Source organism: Salvia splendens, chromosome 19, assembly GCF_004379255.2.
Source record: "Salvia splendens isolate huo1 chromosome 19, SspV2, whole genome shotgun sequence".
NCBI classification, from domain to species: Eukaryota; Viridiplantae; Streptophyta; class Magnoliopsida; order Lamiales; family Lamiaceae; genus Salvia; species Salvia splendens.
In genome coordinates this window covers 24836186-24852219 of record NC_056050.1, presented here as the reverse complement: position 1 = coordinate 24852219, position 16034 = coordinate 24836186, and the positions used below count along the sequence as shown (strand labels likewise).

The following is a 16034-nucleotide window of genomic DNA, read 5'->3' as shown; positions in this document are numbered from 1 at the left end:
AAATGTGAGTGAAATAAGTTAGTAGAATTAGGGGCTACTTACTCTTTATAGTAAAGAATGTGACTCTTACTATGGGACGAACTGAAATGATAAAATGTAACTCCTATTGTAAAACAGAGGTAATATTTTATAAATGGGGACATATGTTTTACAAACTTTAATTAATTTAATTATAAATTAATAATAATGTAGTAATGGAAATGAATGGGAGTCTATTTTCATTGATTTGACTCAGAAGTCTACTCTTATTTCGCAATATTATATATAGCGATTCCTCTTGATCAAAATGGTAAATTTCAACACATGGCAAACACATTTCACGCGTTTCCCCATTCTCAATATAACAAAATGACGAACACAATAGACTCAAATAAAGGCTATTGTCTAGAGTCTTGACTAGACTCTAGACATCACTCACGTTAAAACTTTCCTTTAATGCAATATTTTAATATTTTTATTAGAACATAATACCTCAATCCCTTTAGGGTGTCCACTATAAGGTGGACACGCCCAATAGCCCCGCCCAGTTTTTTGTCCATAGCCCCAATTTTTTATCCATAGCCCCAAAATTCTATTTCCGCCACTATAGTGGACAACTCCAATAGCCCCAAAATTTTATAATCAACTTTCATTTTATAATATATCAAGTAATTATTAACAAATTTATCGGGCTCTAATTAGTGGATTAAGAAAGGCCGACTATACGAATTAAAAATAAGAGCACCTCCGCCAAACGTGCCGCTACATCCTGTTGCACCTGTTGAATCAGAGCATTCCAGTTGTCTCTCCACAAATTGTTCATTTCCGACCCCAAATTGTAGTGAGAGAAATTTGTATAGATGTTGTGTTTGAATGGTGTGAAAATAATGAATGGAGTGGGGTGTATTTATAGGTGAATTGAAATGTAAAAAAAATAAAAAATTCGCGCCGAATAGCCGCGGCTTCTTCCTCGTTACACTATAGGCGCCGCACCTATAGGCGCGGCTATAGCTCCATCGCCGCGTCCTCGCCCCGCACGCGGCTATCCCGCGTCCGCCGCCTCCCTCCCCCCTCGCCGCGTCCACCTCCGGGGCGGACAACTCCGCCACTATAAGGCGCCCCGCTTCCGCCCCGCTTCCGCCCCAAACGCGGCTATAGCCGCGAGCGTGTTATAGTGGATGCTCTTAAAAATAGATGCTACTATATTCTATTTCGGCGCTTAATATCATAAAATTTTCTGTTTTAGTTAAAGATATAGATCACACCATTCATTAATACTATTTTTGTTACTTTTTTTTTACCCCTCTCTTGCCTTACCAATTTATCTCTTGCCTTACCAATTTATCCATTTTATTTCATCAACTGCGCATTAAAATCTGTATTGTTTCAAAACATATATTAAGCGCCATTCATACATATATTACTTTTTCAACATATATTGTTTCAATTTGAGTCCGGGCGACGCCATTCATACATATATTACTTTTTCCAAAACAAAATTCAATATGTTTTGAAATACTAAACAGAGAATACAAAGCTCCTTAAAGGAGTTACAATACTAGGGGAACTGATCAGATCACAAATAATTCAAGAAAATTGTGAATTTCACCACATGACACATTTACATTACTATATTTTCAGGTTTTCAGTTTCGGATCCGAATCTAGAGCATAAGTGCCAAGGCTCGACGAAGGATAAGTGTGACGGAGCAAGGACACTTGATCAACCGAGCTAGTAGTAGCAGTAGTAGTACCATAGCTTTGATCATCATTTACTGTGACCTGGATTGATTCCGAGGGACGATCAGGAATCTGTAGGTGTTCAACGTCTCCTTCCAACATTTCCATCACTTTATTCATTGAAGGCCGAGCGTTTGGACTCATCTGTGTGCACCACAATGCAACTATCGTCATCTTCCTAATAGTTTTCCTGACTCTCTCATTGTCTTCGTTGCTGATTTCGTCAACATTTCCGAATTCAACATCCTTCCCTTGGTTATAGCAGTCGTATATCCAATATGGGAAACACTGGCTAGAATCATTAGCATTTCCTGGCAAGTCTCTCTTTAAGCCTACCATTTCCATTAGCAGCATTCCGAAACTATATACATCAGCTTTGTAAGAGACGGCACCGATACTTCTACTGATCAATTCAGGAGCAACGTAGCCTATGGTTCCTCTAGCAGCAGTCAGAGTCACGGTATTCTTTTCCGTGGAGTAAAATTTTGCTAGCCCGAAATCAGAGATTTTTGGAATGAAATTCTCATCCAGAAGTATATTGTGCGGCTTAATATCAAAATGCAAGATTTGGATATCACAGCCTCGATGCAGATACTCAATCCCTCGAGCCACTCCAACTGCAATCTCAAATTTCCTATCCCAGTTCAAAGAATTCATCTTTTCACGGCCAAAGAGGTACTTTTCAAGGGAACCATTAGGCATGAAATCAAATATAAGGGCATGCTTCGATCTTTCTGCACAATATCCGACTAGCTTGACGATATTGACATGATGGATCCTTCCAACGGTAGAAATTTCATTGAAGAAGTCTTTGCTATCCGGTCCTGCCTTCCCAAGCAGTTTCACTGCCACGTCATGGCCACTTCGAAGCTTCCCTTTGTAAACAGCACCGAAACCACCTTCACCTAGTTTTTCTCGGAAGCCTCTTGTCATCCTCTTCAAGTCCGAATAGGAGTACCTAATTGGCACGAGCTGATTGTCGCTTTGCAGGAAGCCCTCTATGTCATCATACGAAGAGAGATGCCTTCTTCGAAACTTGTAGACTAGAATCCCCATCACACAAGGATATGCAATGATGATCTTTGCTGCATAGCTAATCACTGGGAGGAAGAAAATCATGTTAACGTTTACCTAAAATAAATTCGTACGTTAACAGCTGTTATCTCTTCGACAAACAGATAAAAGAAGCATATGAATAGCTCACCAACGATGAGCAGAAGTTTCATGAAAGTCCCTGCAAGAAAAAAAATAGACAAATATAAGGGACATGTTGCAATTCATAGTAAAGACCATATTGTCTTGTGTTTACCAACTTATTACTTTTTCACATGTTTTTTACGCAGAAAATGGGGATAGTGTAAAATATCTTACCATTGACTGAATTGAAGAACCAAGCTGAGTTACTTAGTATTAAAAGTCCCCATACAATGCTGAATCCGGCAATGATCAAAACTTCTAGCCTACACCCTGCCAAAAAGACGAATTTACGTATCTCTTGCACTTTTTACCTTTGTACATTGAGCATACACACATAATGGGTAGAGGAATTAGAACAAAAGAGTGTACCTAAGACGAGCAGAAGAATCACAACGAACCCTGCAGATTTAGAAGACATACATGGAAATCAAGAGTCACAGCAGAATATATTGAAATCAAGAATTTTCTGATCACTTTTGTATTTCTACTTGCTTCATAAAACAGATAGAAAAAAGTTGAAAAGATACAGTATCACAGAATTCTTACAAAAAATTCCCAAAAAGAGAAATTTGGTTTCCTCTGCATATACAGAATACAAAAGCATTAGCATAAACCAGTGTATGCTGAAGTAAAATTACTGATATGGAAGCTATATTGCTTCTCGCAGACTCTTACCTGAATTCAAATCAATCTTAAGCTGAAAGGTGTCGTCCGAACAGCCATCCAGTTTTTTGTCAATAGTAGTACACTCCCATCCTCCTTTGCATTCTATACAGCGAAACTGGAACCAAGACAGTTCAAATCCGTACAGCAGAGCATCATGTATTCTCGAGAGAGTTACATTCTTGAAATCCTTAAATTTCAAAGATGTCATCACAATGAGGTCTACACTACATTTATCTCTTACATCCGAGGCCGTCATGCCCCCAACCTTCACATAAGTATATCTAGCACGAGACGAATTTGAAACACCAACGGAATTTTCCCCACTGAAACAGCCAGTGACGTCTGTAAAGTTTGAAGAATCCTCCAACCGATACGGGCAGCTCACGATATTAATAGGCCAAGCTACACCAGGATCATTTTTATCCTTGAAAATCCAATCAGAACTCGTGCTAAAAGGATATTCGTCTCTGAAGTTATAGGAATAAGTAGAATGCTTAGGGAACGAGCAAGCTTCGTCAGTGATGGAAGCATCAACCAGCCTTATGGTGGAGTTCCCGTAGTTGATTGATTTGACCAAATACTTGTGAGAACTCAAATACATGACGGTGACATTGTTTTCGCAGGCTAATTCGTATTTGGAATCGCCACAGTTCATCGGATCACCCTTCAACCGGAAAGGATGGCTGATATTGGGAATAATGCCGCAATGAGAAGGGGTGCAAGATAGGCTGGCATGAGAGGCTTGAAGCAAATGGAGCATGATAATCAAGAAAGACCAATATGCGAGGAGGCGGTTTTCGAAGATCATGATTCTTGGTGGTGGGAATCGATTAGCCTGGTAAAAATCAAGAAGAACAATTCACATTCCAAGCAAAAACTAGGGCATTTAAATTCACACTCTGCTTCCACAAAGAGGCATTCAAACCTGAATTATTTCCACTAGGTCATGATAAAAGTAACAAAATTATGAAGCAACTCACATAAATAAGTGATACTCATATTAAAATTGAGGTTTGATGTGTTTTCAACTACAAGAATATGAACAATAAGCGGAAGAACGAGCGAGATTTGAAAAGTAAGCTGCAAATTACAAACCTAATTGCGCATCTAAGCAAATCCCAGCTCCCAATTCAGCTCAGGCTACAGTTAAACTATGTGACTGGAACTTGCCATTGCTGCAAATTCTCTGCGATAGCAAGAGCGTAAAAGGCACGGCCTTTTTTTGTCCATTGAAGTTGGAGGACATCTCAATCGCAATCACTCACCTACCGCCATTAAATGCACGGTTTTTTCCGCTTTATTGAGGCTGAGCAATCGAAATAGCTCAACTCCCACCAACTGATATTTTCTTCTAGGATAAGATTATTGTCCAATTGATTTTTATATTTTAATTCCTCGGTAGTTTCAATTGTCATTGTCATTGTCATTGTCATTGTCATTGAATCAATTAGCCAATTTAGCTCTTAATACAGGATCATTCAAATCAGGTTTTTTTGTTATTGGGATAGGTGAATTCTTATAGATCCATCCCCCCGCGGAACCGGACATGATAATTTTTTATCATTGTTAGTTTCAGAATATCATAATTAAAAATAAAAAACTTATGTGGTAAATTGAAGCCTATGGCAATCAAAACGACGTCATTTTGATTTTATCAAATAAAAAATTAAAAAAATGAAATTCCACCACACCTTTCTCTCCGCTTTTCTCTTTCTTTCTATCTTCGGTCTTCTTTCCAAACTCTAACATCCATCTTCTTTCCTCTGCCATAGAATTGATTTAATAATCATAATAAATTATTAGGTGAATCTGAGTGTATAGTATTTATGTTTTTATTTGAATTTTTTTTATGTGTGTAATTTGAGGGTTTCTTAAGAAAGAACAACACCAAAGCATGCCATTATTTTGTTTGAGTAGAACAAAATTGCAGATGGTGTTTGAGTGGTGGAGGAAGGGACAAATTGCTGCTGGAGGTGTAGTAGCCGAAGAAGATAAAAATGGTAGAGAGAAAGAGAAAGAGAAAGAGAAAGGGAAAGGGAAAGGGAAAGGGATTGAGAGCATTCGCAGCGGTGCCGTTCGTCCGTCCGTTCGTGCCGCTGACGCGGCGCTTCGCTGTTCGCCGCTGGCACGGTGCTGCTCGATGCATCGAGCACGTCCGTGCCAGCGAGCAGCCGACATGTCGTTTCCTGATTGGCCAACGGCAATTCCGTTGGAAATTCATTTAAAAAAATTAAAAAATAATACCAAAAATTTTAAAAATATTTTCAGACTCCCAAAAATATGGCCGTTTTATTACCGTTTTTCTGAATTTTTTTTAAATTTTTTATTCCCAAAATCATCTATAAATACACACATTCATCATCCATTTTTCACATCAAATCATCTCCCATTCATCTCTCATTCATCCTTTTTCATGCAACTCATCTACATCTTCACCTCTCACTCAAACCCTCTCGAAACAAGAAACACAATGCGCGATACTCGAACCCACATTGAGCTACAAGAAGACCTAATCAAACACATTTGGGCAAAATTCGACCACGAGTAGTGAGTTTTTTTAATTTTTAGGATTTTAATTATGTTATTTTTAATTTTTAGGATTTTAATTATGTAATTTTTAATTTTTAGGATTTTAATTATGTAATTTTTATTTTTTTATAATTTGTAATATTATTCTGGGTAATTTTAATGCATTTTAATATTGTGGAAAAGTTTTTATTTAAATTGAATAATAGAATGGTGGGACCCTTGAGCTTGTCCTTGCAGAAGAGCACGGATGTGGGTGTTGTGCTCTTGCCTAAGAGCAGAGAGTAAAAGTGGGTCCGGGCCCACATCCGTGCTCGTTGGCAAGAACACGGATGAGGATGCTCTGAGAAGTGAGGTGGAATTTTTTTTAATTTATTTTAAATTACTAAAATCAAAACGATGTAGCTTTGACCGCCATATAACCTTTACTTTGCCACATAAGTTTTGATTTTTCATTTAGGAGAGAAATCAGAAAGTTTCGTGTATTTACATTCAAAAAATAAAGTTCGGGGGAAAAATCAGAAAATATTGAAAATTCGTGTATTTATAGGTCAATAACCCTTTTATATACTCCCTCCGTCCCATAAAAAATATGGACAATAAGGCACGAGAATTAAGACAAAATTGGTAAAGTAAGAGAAAGAAAAAGAATGGTATGGTAAATAAGAGAGATGAGAAGAATGGTAATTAAAGTAGTATTACTGGATAGTGAGACCTACATTATTAAATTAATATAACTTTCCAAAAATGGAATGCACATATTTTTGTGGGACGGATGAAAATGGAAAGTGCACAGATTTTTATGTGACGGAGGGAGTATTAATTTTATAATAAAATATGAATGAGATAAAACTAGTAGAATGTGAATTCCATTACTAAAAATAGTAAAAAAGAATGACACATGTATCGGTGAACGAACAAAAATAGCAAAAATTAGTCGTTTATTGGTGGACGGAGGAAGTACTGCTAATATAAAAGTACAAAGATCTAGTGAAAACAAAAATATGGTACCAAACTAAAATAAATGTGAAAGTATGAATACCTAATTATAAAACCACGATTATTATTTCACACTTCGGCCTCGATCGAAGCATCGACATGATGCAACAAGGAAACCAAATCAGATGAACATGCAATTTCGATTTGATCAAAACTCACTCCGATCTGGGTTGATTGAGAAGGAATATGCAAATGTTCAATATCTCCTTCCAACATCTCCAGAACTTTATTCATTGATGGACGACCGTCTAGTGACATCAGTATACACCACAATGCAACTATCGTCATATTCTTAATAATAATTTTTCTGCCCTCATTCTCATCGGCAAACTCCATTTCATTTGCTTCTTCAATTTCAATATCCTTTCCTTGCTCGAAACAATCATATATCCAATATGGAAAATACTGGCTGGAATGGTCGTTCTTTCTTCTCAAGTCTCTCTTCAACCCCACCCTATCAATTAACATCATCCCAAAACTACACACATCAGCTTTGTAAGAGACTGCCCCCATACTTCTATTTATCAATTCAGGAGCAACATACCCTATAGTTCCTCTAGCTGTATTCAAGCTCACTGTATTTTTACCTGTAGAGCAAAACTTTGCAAGCCCAAAATCAGATATTTTTGGGATGAATTTATCATCCAAGAGTATATTATGCGGCTTGATGTCGAAATGGAGAATCTGGATGTCGCAGCCTCGATGCAAATACTCAATCCCTCGAGCAACTCCAACAGCAATCTCAAACTTTGTCTTCCAATTCAAGGGTTTCATGTTATCTCGATTGAAAATGTACTTTTCAAGGGAACCATTAGTCATGAAATCAAAGACAAGGGCATGTTTGGATCCATGTGCACAGTATCCAACTAGTTTGACAATATTAACATGATGTATCCTTCCAATTGTTGCGATTTCATTCATGAAGTCTTGCCCTTTTCCACCCGATCTCCCCAAGAGTTTGACTGCAACATCATGGCCACTTCGGAGCTTTCCTTTGTAAGCAGAACCGTAGCCTCCATGACCTAGTTTATCTCGAAAACCTTTAGTCATTTTTTTGATGTCCAAATAGAAGTACCTAATTGGGGCGAGTCTGTTGTCATTTTGTAGAAATGATTCTATATCTTCATGTAAGGAGAGACGCCTTGTTCGGAATTTGTAAATCAAAAGCCACGCTGCCAAAGCAAAGGTGATGAGCCTTGATGCAAATATGATGATGCTAAAGATGAGGGCTGACTAGACGTAAAAGAAACTCAAATCTTTGCTATGTGTAGTACAATTATTATTATTTAGTAACAAAAATAAAATGAGAGCGTACCAGGTAGTAGATAAGTCTGTGATCTGGCACAAGAGTTTAAAAATGATAGCATGACTCTAGAAAGCAAATGATGTAAGGACTGTTATCTCATTGAATCACGTTAAAGAAGTGACCTACTGTGTTTTATAGTTGGAATAGAGTTTAGCAAAACAAAGCGGGCCTAGGCTGGGCTCCTAGCTTGAAATGAGATCCAATCAGGGCCAATTTTCAAACCTAAGCCCAGCTTGAGCCCATGACCACCTGAAAACCAGCCCAAGCTCGTCCTAAGACCATATATATCAAGTTATGCTACGGTCTGAAATTAAACGGAAGAAATAAATAGTCAACTAAAATGTGATTATCGGATAATACAAAATTTAGTATACATAATTCTACAGTTAATTATGCAGTTAAATTTAGTATACATAATTCTAATTGAGTTGATTTTATTTTATCTATTATAAATAATTACTATCTATTTAGTCTTTGGCCATACATCATAAGTTATGCTAAGTCATTAAAACCTATAGTGTTAAAGATCCATTTGGTACTTACTATTATAACATTTGTTGAGATTCTAGACAGAGAGGGAGAAAACCCAAAAAAAAGAGCCGTGTTTACAAACCCAAAATATAATGCAGATTCTAGACAGAATTTGACACTTTTCATTTTCACCAGTCCACAAAATGCAGATTCTTATCTGTTGTACAAATATTTGTTTGTTATTGTTTATAATATTACAAATACTTATTTTAATTAGTTCTTATAGATCCAACTATGTAGCAATTAGATACTTCCTCCGTCGGTGGAGCGGCGGCGGCGATTTAGGAGGGAAGCAAAACGAGATGGTAGCAGGCGAGAGAAGAAGAGGATGGAGAGATAGGGCCACTTTAGGGTTTGGCATTTCCTAATTTATGTAGTTCATATTTGGGCTTTATGTAGGGCTTTAAAGATTTATTTATGTATTTATGCATGTATGAAATATAGATACTATTAAAATTGATATTTTTTTCATTGAATATAGTTCAATTGGGATGTTATACTTTATTATCATGTCTTAAATTATAGTAGATTTCTAATTTCAACTTTTAATTTATTAGATTTTGTATGATATGTATTTTGAAAATCAAAAAGCTGCTGCTTATGGACGAGAATCAATGCAAAACTTCCCAAACAATTCAATACACAATGCAGAGCTTCCCAAATACTCCAATACCAAATTTCTCCCCTCTATAAATACCGAAGTTAAAAGAACAAGAACTTAACAAAATCTATACAAAAACACCAGATCAAAATACATGAATTAAGTACTGTCGACGCCGGCATAGCAGCCGAACTGCGGGTGGAGCATGGTGGAAGAATAGTACAGCAAAACAATAAAAAAAATTAATCTTAGGAACGAAGAAAGTTGAACCAAATCAAATCTTGAAATGTCGGAGCACACCACAACCTGGCCGGCTGTGGTGAAGCAGGGCGGTGGAGCGGCGGGGCTAACATTAATAATGAGAAAGCTCCAACTCTTAAAACTCTAATCTTAATGTGCAAAATTTGTATTCTATTCCATTTACTGTTTTAAATATCTACACATATATAAAGGGAGTTTTCTAAAAATTTACATAAATGCCATTGTAATTAATTTAAATTTAAATTTAAATTTAAATTTATATAATAGTAATAACTTTAGATCTTTTTTTCACACATTTTTTTTTGTTTGACCACAGGTATTCCGAACCCGCCTTCGGCGGAATCTGAGCTCGAGCTCGATTGGGCTTATGGATTAATTCCTATACATATATTCAAGGAGAGTTTTCTAGAAACTTACATAAATGCTATTGTAATTAATTTAAATTTATATAGTAGGAATAACTTTAGATCATTTTTTCCACATATTTTTTTTGGTTTGACCACAGGTGTTCCGAACCCGCCTTCGAGGAAATCGGATTAAACCTGCTCGACTGGGCTTGCGGATTAATGCCAAAAGTCTCCCAGCGGGTGGTGGAGTTTGAAACCATGACCTCAAGGTCATCACAGTTCCACGCTACCAACTGCACTTATTCTAATTAAATCATTTCTTTGATCATTAGTCACACATTTTCTCTTTGTCATTATCTTTATTGTTTTTACTCCACTTAAATCATAAATTAAAATTGTATAAAATCGTTTGTCGAATTTAAAATGTTTCATTTATTAGGGAGTAGTAAATTATTCATTTAGAATGAAACAAGATAAGTACTTTTATGTTTTTTAAATCTTCTAATTACTTTGAATTTTTATTTTCTATATATTCATTATATTTTGTACTATTATTGTTTGAAATTCGTATGTTCCGTGCATAGCACGGGTGTTAATACTAGTATTCTCTTATAGGGGAGTGATTAATTGCTAACTAATTAGCAATAATAAATTAAGATCAAATCTTAGCCATTAGATTAGGAAATCTAATGGTTGAAATAATACCACATGGATTATATTTTAAATTAAAAAATATATTAAATAAACTTAAATGTTATTAATGTCAATTCTTTTTCATCAAAATCATCTTAAAACTTTAAATTTACGTAACTCTCTCGATTTAAATTATTTTTTCGCAAAAAATATATCAGATTAAAGATAATTTTATAAAGATTCCAACGAGATCGCAATTGCATATGTTCCGACGATGTTCGGGTCATGAAATTTGATAAATTATATTTTAATTTTCGTATGTGTTGATAAGCATATTTTATCAATAAATTCAAAAAAATCTCAATATAATGTATGCAAAATCTCAATATAATGTATGCAAAATCTCAATATAATGTAGGTAAAATATCAATAAAACTGTGTTGATATTTTCTTGTACTTGTGTTGATATTTTCATGTCATATTGTTGATATTTGTAATACACTATGTTAATATAAAAAAACACCCACGAAAATTATCATATGATAACATAATGATGCTATTACCCTTTTGTTGATATTTTGTCTACTATTTATTGAAATTTGTGAGCTTTAATCTCATCCACTCATTTTAAAATCTAATGGTGTAGATTTAGTCTTAGTTTTAGATTATGGTGTTATAAGCATTAGAAGAGGACCCTTCTCTTCTGTTCTCTTCTAATCGTAATTATAATTTTATTTAAATTTATTCTAAACTTCTATAAAAATTCATATTTTTAAAATTTCCTCTTTATATTTGAAATTTTCAAAAATAAGTGTAGGGAAATTTGAATGTATATATTTATTTAAAATATTAATAAATTATTTTATATAATTTTAAAATCAGTCCATGAATATATATAAATTATAAATGAAAATATAAATTTCATAAATAGTTTAATCCTCTAATTTTTATTTATTTATAATATCTAATACTTTATCCATTCCATGCGACATAAGATTTAAGAAAATTGATGCTTGAAGGTTCAGTTGAGAGAAAATAAGTAGTATAAAAGAGAATAACGTGCGGTGAGATAAAATAAAGTTTTTGAAGGAAAGAGTGTAGGTAGCAACCGAAATGGAAAAAAATTCAACCCATCCCATCCCATTTCATCGGTGGGCTTGAGCTGGACTGGGCCCCAAATTTTCTGTCCCAAGATGGGCCTAGCCCGCGCTGGACCGGACCACATATGGTGTATATAGACATCACCAAACCGAACCGGCCCGGCTGAACCGGCCCGGAACCGTCACCGGCGGTTCCGAACCGGAACCGGAACCGTCGGCGGCGGTTCCGAACCGTGACCGGAACCGGCGGTTCCGACGGGCCGGTTCAGGTTCATGAAATTTGCGAACCGTAACCGACGGTTCCGAACCGCCGGTTTTCACCGGAACCGGCGGTTCCGAACCGGCGGTTCGCCGGTTCCGACACCTTTTCAGGCTACCACCGGCCTAGACGTAGCCTTTTCAGAAACCGGGTCAGAAACCGCCGGTTTTTGTCAGAAAACCGTTGACGAAACCGGCGGTTTCTGACCAAAAACCGGCGGTTCAACGAGTAAACCGGCGGTTCCGGCGGTAAACCGGCGGTTCCGCCGGATTTCAAAAATTTGAAATTTTTTCTTTTTTTTTTCTTTTTTTAATCACATTTTTCCCCTATAAATACCCCCTCATCTTCATTTTCTACTTACCCCATTCTTGTGTTGATAAGAATTTCTCTCTCAATCTCAATTTCTCTATTCTCCATCCTCTTTCTCTCAAGTTGTTTACGTTATTTGCGCTCATAATTTACTCACGTTGTTCTTGTTTACGTTAATATCACATAAACACTACTCTCTATTCTCTACTTCCAATTTCCATAATATCATGTCTTCATCTCGTCGTGGTGGTGATCGGGGCAAGGGAATTGCCCAAGATCAAAGTGACTCTCGTCGTCGTCGTGCCCCTTCTAGAGCACAAGTTGCGGAGGAGGTGGGAAGGCGAGCCGCTCTTCGATTACAAGTAAGTTCTAAACTTCTAAATTAAATGTTTTACTATGTTAATATGTTATAATAAGTTTTAATATGTTAGTAGTTTTTTAATATGTTTTATTATGTTATATGATATAAGTTTTAATATGTTAGTAAGTTTTAATATGTTTTAATATGTTATATGATAAGTCTTTAATTTGAGAGCACCATTTGGTATACTTGCTCGGAAAAAGATTATGTGCGGACTACCGAAGAAGTAGGCTCACCGGACAAAACATGGAAGCCACCATGTTACTTGATGATTGGTGCTCCGCCGAAATTAGAGACCAAGAACCGGATTGGGACAAACTAGTAGTACAACCCGACCAAGACTACTTCCCCGACGAAGAAGAGTAGGCGCCAATACTTCCGATCAAGCCAAATAGGTAAGCAAGGTAAGAGAACTACGTGGACTTTGATTCCAAAATGCAATTGAGCATTGAGGATACGTAGGCATCTCAACTTATATTTCAACTTAAATTTTAAATTTAAGTTTAAATTTAAGTTGAGCTCAAGTCCTTTTCCTTTATTTCTTTTTTCTCCCCTTTATTTCGAATATGTAATTTTGTAAATTGTAATGAAGACTTTAAGTCTTTTGTAATTTATAATTTTGAAGTTGTAATTTCTAATTTTTATGTTGTAATTTGTAATTTTAAAGTTGTAATTTGTAATTTTGAAGTTGTAATTTGTATCAATAAAATTACATTTGTACATCGCTTCATTCTAATGTTATTTACGCAAGTTTTTTTACATTTTAAACTTGAATTACAATTTACAAAATGCAAAAAAAAAAAAAAAAATCAAAACGAACCGCCGAACCGGCCCGGAACCGGCCAATCACCGGCGGTTCCACGGTTCACTTGAACCGGCGGTTCCACGGTTCACGAACCGGAACCGCCACACCTTGGCCGGGCCGGTTCAGGTTCATCAATTTATTGAACCGGAACCGGCGGTTCCGAACCGTGAACCGCCGGTTCCGGAACCGTGGTGACGTCTAGGTGTATAATATAAAAGCATTCCTACATCTGTGAATCCACATATGGTGAACACAGGAGGGCTTACCACTGCACATAAAAACCCTGCAAATATTCATGTTTTTTAGCAATCTTTATTCATAATATCAAACCAAAACAGCTTCTAAAAGAAAGCTGAATATTTAATGATGCATAAATTAAGTGCTCACCTACAATCATCACAAAAATTGGGATCATACCTGCATACATATAGAAGCACTCACAATTAACCTTTTGTTAATCATATATACATTACTAGTATATATGAGATTGAGAGAAAATGGAGTGTACCAAAGAAGATAGATTCATAAAATCTGGCAAATAAATAAAAGCATTAGCATATATATAAACGGAAGAATTATATATATTGATAGATTAATCACAGCTCGAGTCTTACGCAAGGTAAATCTGCACTCGGGGCAGAAGACAAGTTCGAATCCATACAAGAGAGATTGGTGGATTTCTGACAGCGAAACGTTGCTCAAGTCTTTAACTCCCGGCCATGAAGTTGTCACTATGAGATCGAGTGTGCACAAATGTGGCAAGTCGGACGCGTTCATGTGCCCGACTTTGATATAAGCATATATGTTGGGAGGAAGGGATGAGGCACAATGACTAGTAACATATGTGAAGATGGAAGAATGTTTTAGTTGATGTGGGCAGCTAAGAAAATTAATAGGGTTTAGTGTTTTCGGAATTCGGTAAGGAATAGGATGAGGATTATCAAAGATGATGGTAAAGACATATGAAGAAACATTAGGGAAAGAGCAGGTGTTGTCGTCGTTAATGGAAGCATCAACAAGCCTGACGGTGGAGTTTTGGTAGTCGATTGCTTTGACATAGTATTTGATAGAGTTTAGATGAAAGAAGGTGACATGTTTTCGCAGTTGAGTTCAAATCTACGGTCACCGCAGGTTTTGGGGTCGTCGTTGAGGCGGAAAGGATAGCTGATATTGGAAAGGATGCCACAGGGAGAAGGGCTGCAATTTGCATCACAACATGGAAATAAATGGAGTACTACTAATGCAATCAACAGATATGAGAAACATTTCTTATAAGAGTTATGTGTATAAATACATATGAATAAGAGTTTCGATCCATTGATAATTATCTTAATTTGAGATATTATTAATTAAGAGCATGAGTCATATAAGTTACCAATTGATATTATTTGGCTGCACAATGCACATCGATTGGACTGATAGTTAATAATTGATAGTAGTATATTTTATGTTGTTATCAGCTTCCAAATGATACTCAATTCTCATTTTACAATTACTCTCAATTGATCACAACTTCTGATATTCAGGATTTCACGTTTACAAATGCAAGATAAACTCGAATATTTTTTCATCTCTTTCATTGACTAGTGCTAGTATTCATTTATTTATTTAGTTTCAGGATAGTGACACGACTATTATCAAAACAAAATGGTAGTCATGTCTAGGTTGAATAATTGAACATATTAATATCTTTCGTCAACTGAAGACCAAATAAGCTTTGACCCATTTACAAATAAAACCCTTAATATCACCTGATATTCGATCAATACAATAGACTATAATGTGGGCCGAGGCCCATACATTAACATCACAAATCACAGCCCAAAGAAGTAGTCTAAGACCACGAACCCATCTTTTAAAATCTCAATATATTGTGTATCCATGTGAATTTCAATTTTTTAGAATAAACAAAATTTTGGCATAAGTACACAAGTTTATAATGGTTGAGTGTAGAAAAAAATATTGGTATGTCTTTGATAAACTCGTATCGAGAGATAACTGCGAGAGTTCGCGATGAAGATATTGGTTCGTTCGCAGGGAGATTCCAGTCGAGCACCCAATTATCGTCCAACTAGGGTTTGGAGCAAAAATAAATTGCAAGGAATGAAAGAGACTATAAAAATAAGATAATTCTGATATATTGATTGGTTGAAGAAAATAACAATTTCTCCTAACTCAAAGAAAAAGAAATAAATATGCTAGAAATATATGAACAAGAAAATAACAATTTCTCCTAACTCTGAAATAATGAACAAGAAATAAACCTAACTCAATGAAAAAGAAATAAATATGCTAGAAATATATGATAGCTAAATAATTAATAAGATATGAAAGATATTTTGGAAGATATTCCCGTATCAGCCTTCACTCAGCTTCATATTAAAATTTAAAACTAATAGTACTCCATACCTTAGA

At 35.8% G+C, this 16034-nt stretch overlaps 2 protein-coding genes across 2 annotated transcripts; both read right to left on the bottom strand.

Moving 5' to 3' along the window:
- Positions 1 to 1462: 1462 nt before the first annotated feature.
- On the bottom strand, positions 1463 to 4922 carry LOC121779950 (LEAF RUST 10 DISEASE-RESISTANCE LOCUS RECEPTOR-LIKE PROTEIN KINASE-like 2.8). Its single transcript, XM_042177435.1, has 7 exons — positions 4677 to 4922; positions 3591 to 4416; positions 3462 to 3494; positions 3285 to 3314; positions 3090 to 3185; positions 2923 to 2952; positions 1463 to 2818 (listed from the first exon to the last, which is right to left on the bottom strand). The coding sequence occupies exons 2-7, from the start codon at positions 4387 to 4389 to the stop codon at positions 1617 to 1619; spliced, it is 2190 nt and encodes a 729-aa protein (XP_042033369.1). The 5' UTR covers positions 4390 to 4416; positions 4677 to 4922; the 3' UTR covers positions 1463 to 1616.
- A 2253-nt stretch (positions 4923 to 7175) lies between these two features.
- Positions 7176 to 8156, bottom strand: LOC121779222 (rust resistance kinase Lr10-like). Its single transcript, XM_042176542.1, has one exon. It carries the CDS (start codon positions 8154 to 8156, stop codon positions 7176 to 7178), a length of 981 nt encoding a protein of 326 aa, XP_042032476.1.
- Positions 8157 to 16034: the final 7878 nt, after the last annotated feature.